The sequence below is a fragment of the Pararge aegeria genome, chromosome 9 (assembly GCF_905163445.1).
Source record: "Pararge aegeria chromosome 9, ilParAegt1.1, whole genome shotgun sequence".
In the NCBI taxonomy this organism is placed as follows: domain Eukaryota; kingdom Metazoa; phylum Arthropoda; class Insecta; order Lepidoptera; family Nymphalidae; genus Pararge; species Pararge aegeria.
The window spans coordinates 12,840,630-12,860,160 of record NC_053188.1 but is presented as its reverse complement, the minus strand read 5'-3'; the positions used below and the strand labels follow the sequence as shown (position 1 = coordinate 12,860,160).

General features: G+C 37.3%; 1 protein-coding gene and 1 long non-coding RNA gene across 2 annotated transcripts in view; one reads left to right on the top strand and one right to left on the bottom strand.

Moving 5' to 3' along the window:
• LOC120626188 (acetylcholine receptor subunit alpha-like) overlaps window positions 1-7,955 on the bottom strand; it is a 63,812-nt gene extending 55,857 nt beyond the window's left edge. The window contains exon 1 of the mRNA XM_039893565.1: window positions 7,705-7,955. Coding sequence (XP_039749499.1) covers window positions 7,705-7,893 — 189 coding nt within the window. The 5' untranslated portion in view covers window positions 7,894-7,955. The remainder of the gene's footprint in view (window positions 1-7,704) is intronic.
• LOC120626189 lies at window positions 7,342-14,736 on the top strand. Its single transcript, XR_005658844.1, has 3 exons — window positions 7,342-7,509; window positions 12,909-13,219; window positions 14,208-14,736. It is a non-coding gene; the product is annotated as an uncharacterized LOC120626189 (long non-coding RNA).
• The last annotated feature ends 4,795 nt before the right edge of the window (window positions 14,737-19,531 follow it).

Sequence of the window (19,531 nt, the reverse complement as noted above, 5' to 3'; positions counted from 1 at the left end):
GTTTAAGGGTACTTATGAATACTTATCGTTCTCTTTTTCTGAAGGTAATATTTTCTGGGATTCTATAATATATTCGAATGTACATTGGATCTGCACCAGAACTATGCAATTTTAAGTTTAATTTTGGTACTTTACAGTCTTCCAATACCCACTTGACCAGCGTGGTGGACTGTACGCGTGACGGCCGATTGGCGCAGTGGGCAGCGACCCTGCTTTCCGAGCCAAGGCCGTGGGTTCGATTCCCACAACTGGACAATGTTTGTGTGATGAACATAAATGTTTTTCAGTGTCTGGGTGTTTATCTATATATAATAAGTATTTATGTATATTATTCATATTATAATTATTCATCAGTCATCTTAGTACCCATAACACAAGCTATGCTTACTTTGGGGCTGGATGGCGATGTGTGTACTGTCGTAGTATATTTATTTATTTATTTATTTATAAGTGTCAACCATGGGCCTATTTGAATAAAGATATTTTCGACTGTGACTACCGCCTAAGCCCTTCTCATTCCGATAGTTGATCTGTACCCTGAAATGGGCTGGTACTGGAACGATACTGATTATGATGATCCTTCCGTCATTGGGTAGGCATAAGTCATGTGAATAGCTTTTTCTTTAGTGCGCAATAAAGTATTAATATACCTATTATATTTTCATTTGAGTTAACATAAATTCAATAGTCAGTTTCCAGGTTTGAACGGCACGCGACCTGAAAAACATTGGATTGGTTGGTTTAACGGACTATGAAATTCATATTCCATATTTAGTGCGAGCGGTTACGGCATGAATTAAAACTTTGCGGTAAACATACTGTAATATTGTATAACGTTTGCAAATAATAGACCTATGCAACGACAGGATACCGTTAAAGGTCAATGTTCCTTAGGTAAATATAACCTAACTAATTATTATAATACTAGTGAAATAAAAATGTTTTATCTTATCCGCATATTAAGTAACCGGGCATTACGTGTTTGCTACCATCGGCATGGCCTGAAAAACAATTATTATCACAACATGTTAGGAACAGTAGCCAGGACCGACGTGCTCTCCGAGAAATGGGGTTGGACAACCCTACAAACCAAGAAATCTTTTCAAATTTTAATTTACTTTTTATTTTAATTTAGACATCACATAGAGGGATGAACGGACAGACAGATGATAGGACAGATAGATAGACTACCTAATAACAGTTACCTGAGACTTCGACCTAGCATAAAATCCGTATTTCCTATTAAAATTTTAAACTGTAAAAGTTTATTCAAGTTTACGAAACTCTGTACACAACTCATACTGACTGTTAACAATTAAATCCAAACTTTACAGAATTTCGGTACGCAGAACCGCAGTCATCTCCAAGCATTAATGTATGACCGTAATAGCGAGCTGTTATTCCACGCATGCTTAGATAACCAACAATACGTATAGCTTCGAATTACGCTCCTGCAAAAACAAGTCTAAACGGCTCCACTGATCTTCATTTAGCACGCACGGGCCTAAATCTTGAAAATCACTCCGAGAAAAAAGGTTTTAACGAACTCTTTGGCGCAGTTATATGTATTTGGTGGCTTCATAAACATAGGAATTTATGTTTCCTTTCGCGGTTTGTTTTCCTAGTGGTTACGACTTCAGTTTCCCCTTTGGGGGAACCAAGTACGATCACCGGCACGCACCTCCGGAGCTATTTGCGTTTTTACATTACTCATAAATTGTCCATTATAATATCACAACAATCAAAAGCACTTCTAATGAAAACCCTGTTAGTGCGCAGTAACTAGAGGCGGGCCATTTAATAATGAAAATTTATAATATTTAATTTTTTTTATAAGTGTTTTTTTTTATCTCTTTTAAAGAGCTGAGTCACTAAAGTGACTATGTAGCTCTTGTGGGTCTACAATTACTACCTTACAAACTAGCTTATTCTACGTCTACCTATATTAATCTTAATAAGTGTTATTATTTAAAAAACAAATTACAGGTGCATATGAACATGTTATCGTTCTCTTTTTCTGTAATATTATCTGGGATTCTATTAGGTATATATTCGAATTTACATTGGATCTGGACCAGTACTATGCAATTTTATGAAGTTCGATTTTTGTAGTTTACAGTCTAACAATACCCCCTTGACTATCTTTTTGGACTACGGCCCTTGTAGCGGTCTCCACATTACACAACTAGATGGTGCTACAAAAATCCTGCATCATAGCTATATATCACCATAGCTCCCGTACACCCTTCTCATTCTGATAGGTGATTTGTACCCTGAAGTGAACGGGCTTTGTGTCTATAATGGTGATGATCCTTTCTGTAGGCGTAGGTCAGGTGGGAAGCGGTTGGAGCCTGTAGCTCACGCTAGACTAGTGTCTACTAGGCAGTACTAAAATTAACTTGGTATGTCATCCACTAAGTTAGTTTTAGTACCGCCTAAGGATTTATGTTCCATTTTGATGCGTGTTTACTATACTACTAGCGGATATGCGCGACTTCGTCCGCGAATGAGTCGATTTAAAAAAATAGTCGTATGTCCAATATAAATGAATCCTAGCTTGATCAATTTTTCGCACCCGAAACCCCCTGTATACTAAATTACATGAAAATCGTTGGAGCCGATTCAGAGATTCCATTTATATGTACACAAGAATTGCTCGTTTAAAGATATAAGATAAGATAACAAGATAATCCGGTAAACTGCACACTACTGAAAGTAATAATGGCAATTCGCATACCTACAAAACTACTTATTTCGATATATTCTTTGGGGTTTTAGGTACTTATTTCCTTTTTTCCTGAACATCCCCAGTATTAGACAAAAAAAAAACAACGCGGAATAAGTCACGCCATTGTCGAGTTTTCATATACACGCGCACAGCCATTCATTTTTGCAGTATCAAAATATAATCTTGTATGATATCGTATAAATATTATCGCAATCTTACAGCACACTTAATCGATTTATCTAAAAGAAAAAAGGATAGGAATGAATGATCGAAGCGGGTCGTGGAGAAGCCAATATTAGGTCAAGTGTATCGGCACATGTTTTGCATAATGGCCATCGATTTGTGGTAGAACCATCAACTTTCCATTGATCCCCTTTGAAGTAAGAATATGAATAAATGATTTAATCATTTTTATTGATGGATGTTCTGAAGGTACGAGTATTTCAACATCTACTCACCTAGTATCTATAGTTACCCCAACCATGCCAAGTACCAGAACGTTAGTATGATTAACATCCTTGTTATTTATTAAACAGAAACAGCCGCAGGTAGCTCTCATAAAAAATTAAAACACCTGTGCGATTTGGTACTTTTAACAAAATTCAGTAATAAGAAACACACATATCCTCAGACTATCAACCTCCCGCTACTGGCCACAGGCCTCCTCTCTTATAGGAGAGTGATTTTTAGAGAATAAACCTACCACGCTGCTTCCAGGCAGGTTGATGGGCATTAACGACTATTAATACAAGTTAGTGAGAACCGTGACCGACGGCTTAACATGCTCTCCGAGCCATGGGGGATCACACCGCCAATTTCCTAATTCCGGGCAGAAAAACCGTTTTTCAGTTTTGGCCTCAACCGGGATGCAAGCCTAGGACATACTAAGTACTAAACCAGCGAGGTAGTTAGTATACACACAGTTGTATAAAACTTATGATTTATTATTCGCCTATGCCCGTCAACCTGTTTTAAGGCAGCTTGGAGAGTCTAAGCTCTAAAACTCTCCTATAAGAATGATTACTAGGAAGGTGGTGTTAGAATTTATTCGGAAAGCGCAAATAAATCGATACCATTCAATAAATCCTACTACTACGCGTACTACTTCACAAATATGTTATTTCAGGTCTTTTCTCAGTGTGAAAAGGGTTTCACCACGCTGCCCAAGTGCGGATAGGTAAACTTCAGGAGATCTCTCAGGAATGCAGGTTTCCGAAATTATATTCGAACTGCTAAAAGATAGAGGTCATCGAACTCGGTTCCCTCGAAACGGAGACCGAATCAGTAAAAATATTGTCAACAATATAAACTGATACGTAACGGGTATACGGTTATTCTGAAAACACCGATATCACATATGTAGATTTTAATATTTAGTTTACTAGCTTAGCGAAAAAACAACGCCTTAAAAACATCAAATCTCAAATTAATTTGAGCACAGCCCTTTTTCCCATTTTAATACAAGACGCACAAAGAAAATTCATGTACAGTTAACACGTTTTTCAGTTGGCTCCCGGATTTGTTGATAAACTTTTACCCCGGAGAAAATTTTAATGAAAACCTTTCTGTGGATTTTTATTACGCGAAGATTGTTAGAATACAAAAAAAAACAGTGTAGTGTCAGATGGATTCACTTGAATAGGATTCCGTACTGAAAATACCGTTTCCTTTAGGAGTTAAGGATTTGCGTTCTGTACAGCAAGCACAATCAAGGTACAATCTACATACAAAATATATTCAAATGAAAGTATTTATTTTATTATCATGTAAGAAAAATTGGTGGACATAATCTTTTGTCACATACAGATTCGCGAAATCTTTTTTTGGCATTTTATAATTTTTGGTACGATTTATTTTAAAATTTTACTCAATCATGTTATGCTGGTATGCGAGTTACCTTGCTCTAGTCGATTCCTAATATTTAATTTTCGTGTCTAAAACTAATTTACTAGCTAGGGTAGCTTTCATACTGTGTACGAACAACATGCAGGTTCCACTACCAGCACCGGCCCACTACCGGCACCGGCCCACTACCGGCACCGGCCCACTACCGGCACCGGCCCACTAGGGGATGGGTCTCCTCCCACAGCGAGAAGATGTTAAGGCCACCACACTGGCCAATTGCGGATTGGTGGACTTCACACACCTTTAAGAACATTATGAAGATTTCTCAGGTATGCAGGTTTCCTCACGATATTCTCCTTTATCGTTGAAGCAAGTGATATTTTAATTGCTTAAAACGTACATAACTTAGAAAAGTTAGAGGTTCCTGCAGGGATTCGAACTCGCTCCCCCGAAAGTGAAGTAGAAGTCCTACCTACCGTATCTACTACCTAAGTGCCGATGACTTTATCATTACTATTAGTTGTATCCTACCAATAGTAATGATAAAATCATCGGCACAATTTAAAGTAGACAAACTAGCTAATATTAGCCAAAGTGTTTAGATCGGATTCACGTGGGTATCTGAAATTAACATAATCATTTGTGTCAACGATAAATGTTGATTCGGCAGATCCCCAATCCTTTATGATGATCGTTATACGGTCTAATAAATCTATTGTAAATTCAACCTTATCTTTATCTATTCGACAGATGGCGCAGTAGGCAGCGACCCTGCTTACTGAGTTCAAGGCTGTGGGTTCGATTCTCAGAAGTTTCAGTATCTGTGGGTTTATCTGTATATTACAAGTATTTATGTATATAATTCATGAAAATACTCATCAGTCATCTTAATGCCCATAACACAAACGGCGATGTGTGTTATGTCGTAGTATAGTTTATAACTAACAAACATATTCATAGATGGCTCAGCGAAGCTAGAGTATTCTATACTCTAGCTTCGCTGAGCCATCTATGAATATGGTTGTTTAGAGTATTTCATATAGTTTATATATATATATATATATATATATATAAACTATATGAAATACTCTAGCTTCGCTGAGCCATCTATGAATATGTTTGTTAGTTATAAACTATATATACAACTGGTCAGATTACTAAACGATGTGGGAATTCACGGGGAAAAAAGGTAGATCGAAACTGCAACGTTTCCTACTAGATACTATAAGAATGGTGTAAAAGGCATATACTAATTTTGGCATCAATGGTAGGAGAGCCGTAGCTTAATTGGAAAAAGCACTCAGGCCGCGATTGCCAGAGAGTCGCAGGTTCAAAACCTGTCGGTTACGAAAATTATTATACGCATTTTAAATTTATAAAATTGATAATTCCTCCAAGTCTAGGTAAAAACACTAATAAAAATTATAAAATTATTCATGTTTATTTACTAGTAAATCAGCACGACTGGGAAAACAAAGCATACCTTCAGTGTCAGGCAAAAGAGGGTGAAAATTTACGGGTGTGATATCCGATTTACTAGAAAATTGCAATAAATATACCAAAATGATCAATTAAAGAATGAAACTAAAATTCTCAGGTGCTATGTTCGTTTTAGTCTTTTACATAGTAGTAAAACTTGGATTTCGAAGAAGAAAGCCAGAGACGATTGCATACATTTTGAGGTATGCAATCAAGAACTAAGATTTCCGAAAAATGATTTTTAGATCATGGAGAGACTTAATCTGAAATGCCTAAGTAGTACCAAGAGCCAACTGCCAAAAATGGTTGATGACAATTGACATGCGAAAGAAGGTTACATTTTTCGTCCAACTGTAGAAAGGATGTCTGTATCAGTTCACGAGGGTTGATTCTAGAGAGAAAAGAAGAAGAAGCGGTGATAGCCAAGCCCAGTGGGTAGGATTCGACTTTACTTTTGGATGGCCGAGTTCGAATCCCAGCACGCCTCTAAATTTTTTAAGGTACGAGTATAAGTGTTTTAAGTAATTAAAATATCACTTACTTCAACGGTGAAGGAAATCATCGTGAGGTAACCTGTATGCCTGAGAGTTCTACATAATGTTCTCTAAGGTGTGTGTAGTCCACCAATCCGCCCTGGGCCAGCCTGGTGGACTACGGCCTTTGTGGGACGAGACCCGTGCCCCGTAGTGGGCCGGTAATGAGTTGATATGATGATTATGAGATAGGACATCATCTGTTGTATTGTTTAAAACCGATCGTAAATAGATTTATTAACGTTATAATTATGTATAAATAATAAAATGTATACATTATTATACATAAAGGCTCGTGACTTAAAGATATCTATGTTTAGGTTTATGAGCGCGAATCATTAACACTCTTCCTAACTCTACTTTATTCCATCAATAAGATATTTCCCAAGATATAGAATAGAAATATTTCATCAGCCTCTTGTAGCTATAGTAATTATTTCATATTATAATATTTATAATAATATATTAGTCATAATCTATTATTATAATAACCTCATAAAAGCTTGCAAAATAACTTTGTACCTTTTTTTATCTGGATGACTTTTATAGTTGATTTGTGGAGACCAAGAAAATTATATATAAATATATGTTGTTTAATTAAGTTAAACAATATATATTTATTTATATATATATATATATTATATATATATATTATATATTGATATTAAGATGGTTTAAACAAGAAGTTATAAATCATCATTCCCAATTTCAGGTTATAAAATTAAAATGAAGAAGGTGACTAAAGTAATTCACAGTCAAAATTTAAAATGAACCAACGGCAACCGCTATCCCCATTTGAAAGATTTATGGAATCCGATTCAAAATACATAACGAGAGACAGCGCGGCGTCGCGCGAGAATGGAGATACGAGGGAGCGCGAAGACGACACTGACTGAGTATTCCCTCTACAAAAGCTTTTACAAGGTTTGTGTAATGCTGCGATCAAAAAACTGGGTCGCTGGTAGTAATTTGTGTCCATTTAAATACCAAATGTGACGCACGAACGCAAAATGAAAATTCATGCACAATGCATTCCAGTTAATATAGGTCAGTCGGTTATCACAAGTAACAATGAAACACGATGTGATTCGGCATCACTGATTCGCGGAGCGCACTTACGACATCGATGAGCTGGCTAAGCTTTAGCTTGATGCAGACGCGAAGGACGTCGGTTGTGTTGACAACGGGGCGCACTAGTTTGTTGTAGTTGGACAGGAGGTCATCGTAGAGGCGTTTGGCGTCGGGGTTGCCGGCGGCGACGGCGCGTACGAGGCAGCAGGCCGCCAGCCACCAGACGAGCGCGGCCATCAGCTCACGGGCTCGGGCATCGTTACGTAAAGGGCGCGGAGGCAGCAAGCAACCCGGGCGCGGCGCGGTGCCGACTGGCGTGCTGACACGCCTCACGCCCCCGCGCCCCCGCCCGCACTTGCCTTGCCTCGCTTTGCCTCGACTCGCCTCGCCTGCCTTGCCACCCTCCGCGCGCCCTCGGCCTCGCTCCCTGTCAAATATTAGTTGCCCCGCGCGCCCTCCACGACTCTAAAACTCTTTCGTATTTTGATCAGGTCCTATGTAATTATCGCTAAGCTTCGTCAACTTGTGGTGACGTTATGAATTCCTTATTTAAACAGAAAACGCAAATTGAATATTGAATAAAAAACACAATTCTCTGATCCCTTAAAAGGCTCTCCTTTTTGAGTAATCCACTAATTAAAAGAAATAACTTTCTTAGAACGATTGCGTTTTTTAAAAAAAATGTTGTATTTTTGTAATGCATAATTGAATAGCTAAGAAAAGGGTAAAAATCGTTATTAACCGTTTAAATTCACTTTCAGACTATACTCGTAACTCTGGCTAAATCTAAAAATATTTTCGAGTCGATAACGTCGCGACACTTCAAGCACACTGTCGATGCCTAAACGAGCACAAGATACATCACAAAGAAACAGACTAAGCTCTTATAAATTTAAAATACTACGAATTACTTCTTCGAACACTAAGCAGTTACATAGGCTATCTTGGAACAATCTTCTACATTTCTGACTATACGAAAAAGGCTTTTTCGCAGAAGTTCTGAATCTCGATCGTTTCACCTATAGTTTGCTTGTTTTTGTAGCTGCGTAGCTGCCCAAGCTTTCGTAGCACAGGCACCGTAGCACTGCACTAAACTGTGGTGCCACTAAAACTAGATGGCAGCCACTCACAAAAAGAAGGGGTAATTAATGCTACTTGATGTATTAAGTAATTCATACTACGAAACTAGTATTGATCTTAAATACTACTTAAATAATTTGCGAATAGCCGCCGCCGGCTCGTTTTTGTCCTGCCAAGATTTGTTGACGGCCGACTGGCGCAGTGGGCAGCGACCCTGCTTTCTGAGTCCTAGGCCGTGGGTTCGATTCCCACAACTGGAAAATGTTTGTGTGATGAACAGGATTGTTTTTCAGTGTCTGGATATTTATCTGTATATTATAAGTATTTATATGTATTATAATCATAAAAATATTCATCAGCTATCTTATCTTTAGTACCCATAACACAAGCTACGCTTACTTTCGGGCTAGATGGTGATGTGTGTATTGTCGTAGTATATTTATTTATTTATTATTATTATTAAGATTCTAAGCATTAGTTCGGCGTAAGGTACACGGAGGTGCATTGGCTATGATTTCAAAAATTTGGTATGGATTCATCACAAATGAACAAGCTTGTTACATACCGTGTATACATATTTACGAATAACTTTTTCCATCTAAATGCCTTTGCCGATTTACCTAGTTCATGAGCTCAAAGCCAGATAAGTATGGCTAAAAGTTTTGAATGGCTGTTGACAAAAATGCAAATTATATATTAAATGTGTTCTCGTCCCTTGGGAAAGATGATCACAAACCTAATAAGTGATTTTGTATGAACTTTTTTACTTCACTTTTAACAAGCGGGAAGCAGGATAAGCCCTGTCGGAAGAGAAATACCTACTTCTGTACAAACTGGCTTAAAAAGAATTATACAAGACGTCTGTCCTAAATACTGGTGACACAACTTTGACTTTTATCAGCCTTAGAAGAATAAAAATGTCCTTACACTCAGCACTATGCATCAAGGTATAACAATAAGTTCTAGCTACTAAATAAAACCAGGTACAGAACTATGTTACAGCAGCACGAAGTATGAAATAGATGTTGAAGTTATGATGAGCAGGAGATACACAGTGAAGCCAGCTACTAGACGTTAGCCACTTCATAAATTTTATAATCTACTAGAAGCATGAAAGCATGGGTATTTTGTAGAATTATCAACAACAGCAAAATTAAAAGTGGAAAATTTTAATTGCACCTGGAAGTAGAATATTAATAATAGAAATGCAGCAATTAATATGAGAAAGACAAGAAAAATGTATAAGGTGTAGTAAGGTCAAGTCAAATTGCACAAGTAATTTTAGTAGTGGTACAGCTGGTTATTCAAGGGGCGGATAAACAAATTCCTTAAAAGCCGGCAACGCATCGGTGGCTCCTCTGGTGCTGCATATGGGCGGCGGTGATCACTTATCATCAGGTGACCCACTTGCTCGTTTGCCCGCTACTAACATAAAAAAAAAAATGCTTTGTTCCGGTCTGAAAGGCGTGGGTGCCGGTGTCATTACAGACATTTGAGGCTTCACATCTACGCCTCAGGTAGATTGAGACAGGGCAACACTTTGCAGGATGTGTTCCTTGCATGCCCTGCGAAGTGATGCTTTGTTTATAGGCAATGGTTTTCTACGTACCATCTGCTTGGTCAGTTAAAACTATCAGGCTGAAGTGGCAGTGGGCGGGTCATGTCCGTCGTAGAATCGATTGCTGTTGGGACAGACGTGTTCTGGTGTGGAGACCGCGGACGGGTAGGCGCAGTGTGGGACGACCTCTAACCCATTGTATAGATTACCTTAAGAATTTGTAAGCGGTTGGATGAGTAAAGCGGAGGACCGGTGATAGCGTGCTCTCGGAGCGTCCGAGAGCTAGCGTCCAGCAGTTGAGGCTTGTAGCCTGATGATGATAATGACGATTATATGGGAACCATAGCCTTTTTTCTATTGCCTTAGTCATCCCCGTTAGTTCTTAAATGCCTTTGTTAATTGCAAGCATGGCGGATATTAGGGTTATTTTAAGACAACTTTTTTAAATGTTTATTGACCTCAGCAAAGAGTTTTTCATTATTTCTTGTGAATGTAGTAATTTTAGTAAAATAATTTAATAAGTATGCGTTAATAAATAATAACATTTAATCCAGATGAAAATGAAATAAAAGCAAATAATTGAATTTAAGCGGATGATAGTGATAAATTACGTGGTTTTTAGTTAAACAGAATTACGATGGCAAAATTTAATTTGATTTACAGCTCCCAACCGGCAGCTCAAAGCCGCATTTGATTGGTTTCTCTGATATAAGAAGAGAGTTTTGCCCAGCAGTGGGATAGTATAGTTACGATATTATGATTGGAGGACTTCACACTCCTTTGAGAACATTATGAGGAACTCTCATGCTTGCAGGCTTCCCCATGATTTATGAAGCATGTCATTTATTTGTACCTTTAAGTCATATTCTGTTTACACTGAATAACTTACTTACGATTTATAACTTATTGCTGCTTCTAACACTTTACAGAAAAATACTGGCTTTACTTTTTTTTTGTATAAATAACTCGATATCAGTGTCATGTCTTGTATATGCTTATAATGCATGGCATATGCTAAGCTGTGCACGCTTTTCTTTCTGGTGCTACAGACAGAAATGATAATTATATCTTAATATAAGATGTAATTACTGTTTCTAACACTAAATTAAACAAATGTAGCTTCCTTGTTTCTTAAAATAGGAGTTTAAAGTTTGTTTCAATTCAAACTTAACGTCGTAAAAACATCTTGAAGTAACCGTGTTCTCAAAGGTGTGCGAATTCCACCAAACCGCACTAGGCTAGCGTGGTGGCTTACGACCTTAACCCCTAATTGTGGGAGGAGACTCGTGCCCCGTAATGTGTCGGTAATGGGTTGATATAATGATAATGATGATGATGTTAGTAAAGGGTGTAGGAGCTATAAAATTCACTATATAACACTTGCTTGCACTTTCTCATATGCTGATTAACTGTTGGTCGAATTTTGCTGCCCATTAATAACTGACCATTTCCAAAGAGTGCAAATTGATATTATAACAGCAACAGATTACCTGACTTAAAGATAATTAAAGATAAACTTCTCATTTTGTTCTTATCTGAGTGAGTCACTTTAATAACATCAGCTTATGAATGCGCCATTCTTCTGTATGGGCAATCCCTTCAAATTTCTAGACTCCTAGTATTGAGATTTGCGAAAAGTTACAATAATGATATTTCAGCGTTTTGTTCTTGTCCTCAAATAAAGCCCTTTAACCCATCGGGGGTTACCCAAAGGGGTATGGATCCAGGAAGCCAAAAAGTGCTGCTTTCAGTAAAAGCGAAACTTTTTACGCTAGCTTGCATACATTTTTAAATCAACAAGCTTAAAGTCAAACTCCCTAATTTTCTGCCTAATATTCCATCAACAGTGCTGTTAGTCATTCCTCTACGGAGATTTAATTTCAATATCAGCAGTTTTGTTGCTAATAAAGGAAATGTATCAGGAAAGCTAAAGAGTGCTGCTTTCAGTCCGAGCGCACGTTCACGTTTTCACGCCAGCACAAACAGAATTTCAAAAACACGAGCTCAAAGTCAAAGTTTTCTAGCGGCTCTTCGCAACTCGCCCCGCCTTTTGCCACTTAAACTTCGCGAATCGTTGAGCTTTTTCGGAAACTCTAGGTCTTCTACAGATCTCCTAATTTCTGATTTGATCGCGTATAAAAGCTATGTTTGGAGTACGTATCTCCTACTCAAGACATAGCTTTTTTATTCGCCCTCTGAGACTTCTTTGAGGCCCATAGTTAAACCACGATTCACATTCGTAAGTCATCACTGGCAACACGCACTGTTCAAAGACTGGTCTTCAGACCCTCAAGACAATAGTATTCAGATTATACCCATTTCCAGAAAACCTCGCTTGTGAATTATATCTATATACACAGTGTCCTCAAACAATGTTAAATAAACAGTAAGTTACGTTTCAGCTTTATATACTATGGCGCAATATTTGCTCATCAGTCCGAAATAACATGTCTTTAGTATTACAACTGTTTACGTATATATAACTCAAAGAAATATGAAGAATATATTAATGGCATTAATTTTGTGCCTAACAGTGCATTTGGTGAATACATATTTTTTAATTACTACTAAATAAATACTAACTTGTTTATTTTATGCGTTATTGTGTTTTTAGGTTACCAGTGCTCCGTTCATAAATGGGATCAGTTTAATATTGGACAGAATGAAAATTGGGATAAGTAAACTAGTGAGTGACGTGAAATATGATTTGGAAAATGTTTTTAACTGCACCATTAAAGCTGTGGATGTTTTGATACACGCTAGAGAAAAAAATATATAAAATCGAAAGGATAGTCCTTGTCCATCCTAGGATGAACAAATTTACTCTCTTCAACATTTTTGTATCTTAATGAAAAAACGTTTTTATTGTTTATTGACAACATCAAAGTCGTAACTCGCATCTACAGAACTAACACAGACAGATTTGTAAGTATCATGTTTGAATACTAATGTAATTGTAATTCACTTCTGGACATCTGAAAATATGACTGATGCTGAAAATACTATGTTAAGTGACGGCTAGATATAAAAAGCTTATTTTACCTTTGTTGTTATAACGACTTACTGTTATAATAAGGCAGTTTATAAATTATGAAAGTACTTTCATCTATGCTAGAATATATTATTGAGGTAAAGTTTGTGATGTTGTAAGTAATCTCTGGCTCTACTGACCCGATTTTGAAGATTCTTTTACCAATAGAAAGCCATATTATTTGTAGGTGTCATAGGCTTTATATCCTCATCATCATCATAACAACCCATTACTGGTCCACTACAGGGCACGGGTCTTCTCCCTCAATGAGATGGGGTCAAGGCCGTAGTCAACCACGCTGATTGGTGCGGTGCGACCTAGTGCGGATTGGTGGACTCATAGACTATACTCGTATGTTAAACCAATTAAGAAAAATTACAAGATTTTTGATGTAAAACTTCTTTAGAATCGTTGTGATTATAAACTCGATGAAACAAAAATGCGTCACTATAAAGAAACAAACACTTATATAATATTATAGGCTATAAGTTTAATCAATAACATATTTTGCTTTAGTTGGATCATAGAAACTGAATGATATGTAATGTAATTAATATAATATTTTAAAAATATTATTAAGCTTGGTAAACACTAATAAACCTTAAGTTTATCGTAATACTCATTATAATACGACTACGGATCCTGATCGGGACAGTAATTGTTAGGTAATAATTGTCTGTGTAGAATTGTCAGTGCCTGAAGCTCGAAAACTAGCATTATCTTGTCCCGTCGAAGAGCATCACTAACATTATGTGATAACATGCCTTACAGCCTTAATACAAGATTTGCTCGATTGTAATCAAATAGCCTTTTTCATAAGTATGGCAAGGCGCACCAATAGATCTTTCACTATAAAGTTATAATATTATGGTCTCATTTCAGAAAAAGTCCTCGTACTTCTCCCACCTGCTACATCCTTCTGACATCATGTGCAGACTGTGCGGATTCTTCTTCATCAAACAAGAGCGCCTATACTTGAATATCGGAGTAAAATGACTCTTATTCGGATTGGAATAAAACTCAAATTTTCCTACAATTCTTTAGACCGGTTATGACAGAACGTACGTAAAATAGAAATCAGAAGTACAGGATTTCCAACTCTAAAACAAGTGGCATTAGGTACATTTTATTTTGACGATGCAGAGTTTGCTATGCCAATATGAGTCGTCGATTGCGAGCTAGCAAATCATGTACTTAGGCTACAGATGTAGCCCGAGGCTGGTGTCACGGTTTTGGAGCGATAATAACCGGGACCGACGGCTCAACGTGCTATCCGAGGCACGGGGGGTAATACTGCCTATTTCCTAACTCCGGGCAGGTACTGAAAATTCTTTACCGGAAAACACTCATATCTGATAGAAAATGTACATATGTAAGTCATAATGTTTTGGAGTACCTAAGTAACTAAAAATAAAAGTAGTCAAGTTTAAGAAATAAAAATAATTATGTAAATAAGTGTGAATAAAGGGAGGAAAAAAGAAATATAATATATATTGAATGTTATGTATTTAAATGTTATGTATTTGTATGTTATGTATATAAAGGTATGTTTATATTAAAATTAAGAGAAGCAAGTTAGTTTTTAATAGGATACCAGGTAGTATAAGAATGCAACCAATGAGCATATATTTAAGAAAAAACTGCCTTCTCGACAAACAAGCCAAGTCTTGCTTGTCGAGGAGGCTTTCTACACTTATAATGAATTCTTAGAAAATAAAATATTGTGAAAATTTACATTACTTATTTGTAATTATACAAAATATTTTAGTGAATTTATCAATTCATATGCATTTGCATGAGAAAATTAATTTTTTATTAATTACCGATAAAGACGTGCCGCTAAGCGGCGTGTCTTTATCGGTCTTGGCTATTGACTATAGGAAATACAGTAATAAATTGAGCTGTAATAAATTTAATGTTTGTAAAACAAACTAGGAATGAGTTATTACAAAATGAACAGTAACAATATGATCAATGAAACTAGAATAAATTAAAATAAAACAATATGTGATTATCAGTACCTAATCGTCAATAATGTGCTCGTTCAAGTATATTAAAAAAAGGAATAAAGAATACAGCATAACTTTGTAGGAAAAAATTCACTTATTCTAAGTTGCACACTGCCTTAGCCGCTGTTAATAAATAATGAATATCTAATTGGACCATAATCACCACAGTATTTCCAAACATGTCTTGGAAGTTTTAACGACGTCCCTGGCGCAGCACCGAGTTGTAAGATTGGTTTTAAGTTGGAGATCCCGGGTTCGATTCCCGGCAAGGGCTTTTTGGGAATTTATAATTTCTATATTTTCTCTGGTCTCGTCGGGTGGAAGGCTTCGGTCGTGGCTAGTTACCACCCGAACGACAAAGACCTGCCGCTAAGCAATTTAGCGCTCCGGTACGATGTCGCGTAGAAACCGATTGAAACTAAAAGGTTAGCCCTCTACCATCTTGGACTGCCTCATCACTGACACCTGATGAGATTGCAGTCAAGGGCTAACCTGTAGTGGACCTGCAAAAAGTAAGTACGAATTTTGTGTTTAGGAGTCAACATATCCTGAATAAACTCATGATCGTAGTGAAACATGAATAGATCGCATCATGGTATACTCGTATTTCGTCATGATCGTGAAACACTTTCAGTTTTGCTGTGTATTTATTGCATTTTTATTTTACAGTTCCTAACACTAAACACTTTCTTCAAATGTTTAATGATGGATGACAATAGGTCGAGTCGCATGTTGTATTACTCAGACTTTCTGGTTTTTGCAGACTATAGCAAATTAAATGTGTACGGAACACTTCGCTTACACTCTTTTTTCTGTCTAAGTTGTACAGGTTTACTTGAATCCATGGACTTCCACTGTTGGACATAGGTCTTCGTAGAGAGTTCTAAAAGCCACGGTCCTGACCGCTGGTTTCCAGCGGCTCCCAGCGACTCACATGATGTCGACTATCCACCTCGTGGAGGGTCGCCATTCCAGCACTTTAGGCCATCGGTTCTCCGAGCTATGTGATCCGCCTATTGCAACTTAAGCGTCGCAACTTGTTGAGCAGTGTCGGTAAATCAAGTTCTTCTACAGATCTCCTCATCTCTGATTTAAAATTCTTAAGGGTAATAAAGAGAAAATGGACACATCGAAATAGTGTCAAACACGATACTAAACTTTCACTTCACAGAAATTATTCTTTTAATTTTACAATCCCCGCATTTCGATTGTCATCTCAAATTTCTTTCTTTATTTTTTTATTAATTTATTTTTGTACATGAAATTTAGATTTTATTATTTTTAACGGGTTCCCGGTGAGTTTTTCCTATCAGCCCCTCGTCGACAGCACTGGACATTGACTAATGACGTGGACAAAAACCTTGCTCATTTCCGACCGCCTCTTTCTTGACTCAAGTGGCTCTCTCGGATAATGTTAACCTTTTTCCCTAACCTTTCAAATCAAAGTGAGGGACCTCGTACAGCTCACTCGTGCAAAATATAGATAAATAGTACCTAGGTTTATATTACCGACTTTAACGCGATTTTTAATCGAGACACGCTAAGGAGTGTAAGCCATGTCGAAGCCAAAAGAAAGGAACTGGTGATGCAGCAACTGTTTGTTACATTGCATGAAGCATTTAGGGCCACTTTTACCGTCCCAAGCATCATAACTTCAACTTTTGGGGCCGACCAATGCTGCGTTTTTCGGTCGCTATTCCAGTATCCCAACGTCCATTGGTTCCCCGAGCTATGACTTGACTACTACGGAAATCTAAAAAAATAGATTTAATTTTAATTTTAATAGAATTAAATAGATGTATTATTTTATTTATATGCCCAGTTGGTCTAGTGGTTACCATGTTTAAATGCGGATCCCGAAGTCCTGGTTTCGAATCCATGTGCCCAGAAGTGGGACTGTGTGGGATGATGATTTTATTATTTTATTAAAATAGGAACCTATGTTTCTTTGGTAAATATTCGTTCATTATTCATATACTAAGTACACGTACGTACATAGCTACATACGCCGTTACGCCGATTCGTTCTATTTAATATAAGACAATAGAATTATAGGAACGTGTGCTGTTGTACCTACCTGCTCATCGAAGAGCAAAGCTGTAAGTACCTAGGTAAGTGCGCATAATTGTTTAAATATTCAAAATCAACATTTTATTGTATTGGAGCACACTTGTGCACATATTATTTCGAACTTAATGTGATCAACGCGCTGACGAATATACACCACATTTAAAACGGTGGGGCGAATGCTAAACTTGTGATTTTCTTTAAGATTATCGCAATTGTTGTTATTAAGTGGACTGCCATGTTGGCCCCCAACGGATCACGATTGAACCTTGGACAGGTTCAAATCGCGGGTCAGGCAAAAAATTAAGATATTGTAATTAAAAAGAATTTAAAGAATTTTCGTTCCCGAAGTTAAGAAATATGCGGTGTCAAGGACCATTCCTCGGAGAGCATGATAAGCCGCTAAGATGGTAGCGGGCTAACCTGTTAGGGTTTATGGCAGTTTTATTAAACTCACATCCTAAACGGTTTCTACGCGACATCGTATCTGAAGGCACGTCTTCGCGGTAGGGTGAAACTAGCCACGGCCGAAGCCGAAGCCTAGACCCGCAGGGTGATTACGTTTCTCGCGACAGCAATGCGACAGGCGTAAATCTTGCAATCAATGCAGTCAAAAGTCACTATTCCATACAATAAATAAACAAAAGTGACGTTTGAGTTGAGTGACGCCTGTCGCATTGCTGTCGCGAGATACGTTATAATCACCCTGCCGACCAGAGACAGTGCAGAATTTATAAATCGAATCGAACGAGGGACCTCGCAATTTAAAACCACAGAGTACTTGCTCAACGCTGCGCCAGGAAAGTCGTCAAAACCTGTTTTATATTATCACTATCAATCTAAGACTATGACAATCAATCATAAATTCCCGTTTCATCGTCATCATGTCCTACTGCTAAGCGCAGGCATCGACTCTCATAGGAAGGTCAACTTAATATGATGAATACAGGAGGAAGTAATACCCTTAATATTAAATAATTTAATTTCAATAAATGTAATCAATTTCAATTTTTTGAAATATATATACTACAACAATACACACATCGCCATCTAGCCCCAAAGTAAGTGTAGCTTCTGATACTAACTCAAGGGACTCAGAGAGCAGGGTCGTTGCGCCTACCGGCCGTCAAGAAGAGTGTGAAGTGTGAATGCTTTGAAGTATATCAATACTTGCGTTGGAATAGCCAGAGAGGGGTTTAATAGAATTGAGAGACGACAGCCGATTGGCGCACTAGGCAGCGACGCTGTTTTCTGTGGCCAAAGCCTATTGCTAAAACTGGAAAATGTATGTGCGATGAACATGAATGTTTTTCAGTGTGTGTGGGTGTATATCTGTATATTATAAGTAATGATGTATATTATTCATAAAAACATTCATCAGTTACCTAATTACCCATAACACAAGCTAATATATTTATTTTCGCAGTATATTTTTTTATTATTTATTTATTTTAATCTCCCTAAGAACACCAGCCGGTGCGTCGTGATAACTAAGTAGGTAAGAGTGTAGCTTAGCGCAGGTAGTCAACTGATTGAATATTGAATTTTGCGCATGGAACCGCTCAAAGTTCGAGAAGTCATAAAGTTTGAATCGGACCTATATACTTAATATATAATTTAAACTGCATGAAACTTTCTAATGCGGTCCCCATTAGAAATATAATACCGTAAAATCCGTATTTACGGTACGATGATACAGACAGCCAAAGCTATCAAATTTAGCCTGTAGCACTCACATTTGCGCCAGGGTAAATAAATAGAATAGTATACGTTAGGTTTGAGTTAAAGTAAATCTTATCGTAAATCTAATCTAATGGCAAAACTATTTGAAACATATTAATTACAATCTGCTGCAAAGTTTCCGGGTGAACTCAATTATTTATTGCCGCAGCGCGACAATTTGTTTAATCTGTACCAAACTACTAATATACCTAGTGCTATAAGTAGAAGTAATACTATGGAGGGTAGAGGTAAGGAGGATCATCTGTGTATATGAAAAAGTGTCGTCAAAATGTATTAAATTAGGATGGCGCCACATTTGCATCAAGGTAACTCTTAAAAGAAGCGCCAAATATAAATATTGTTAGAGTGGGCTTGAAAAATAAACAAGGAAGTAAGGTTATATTTACC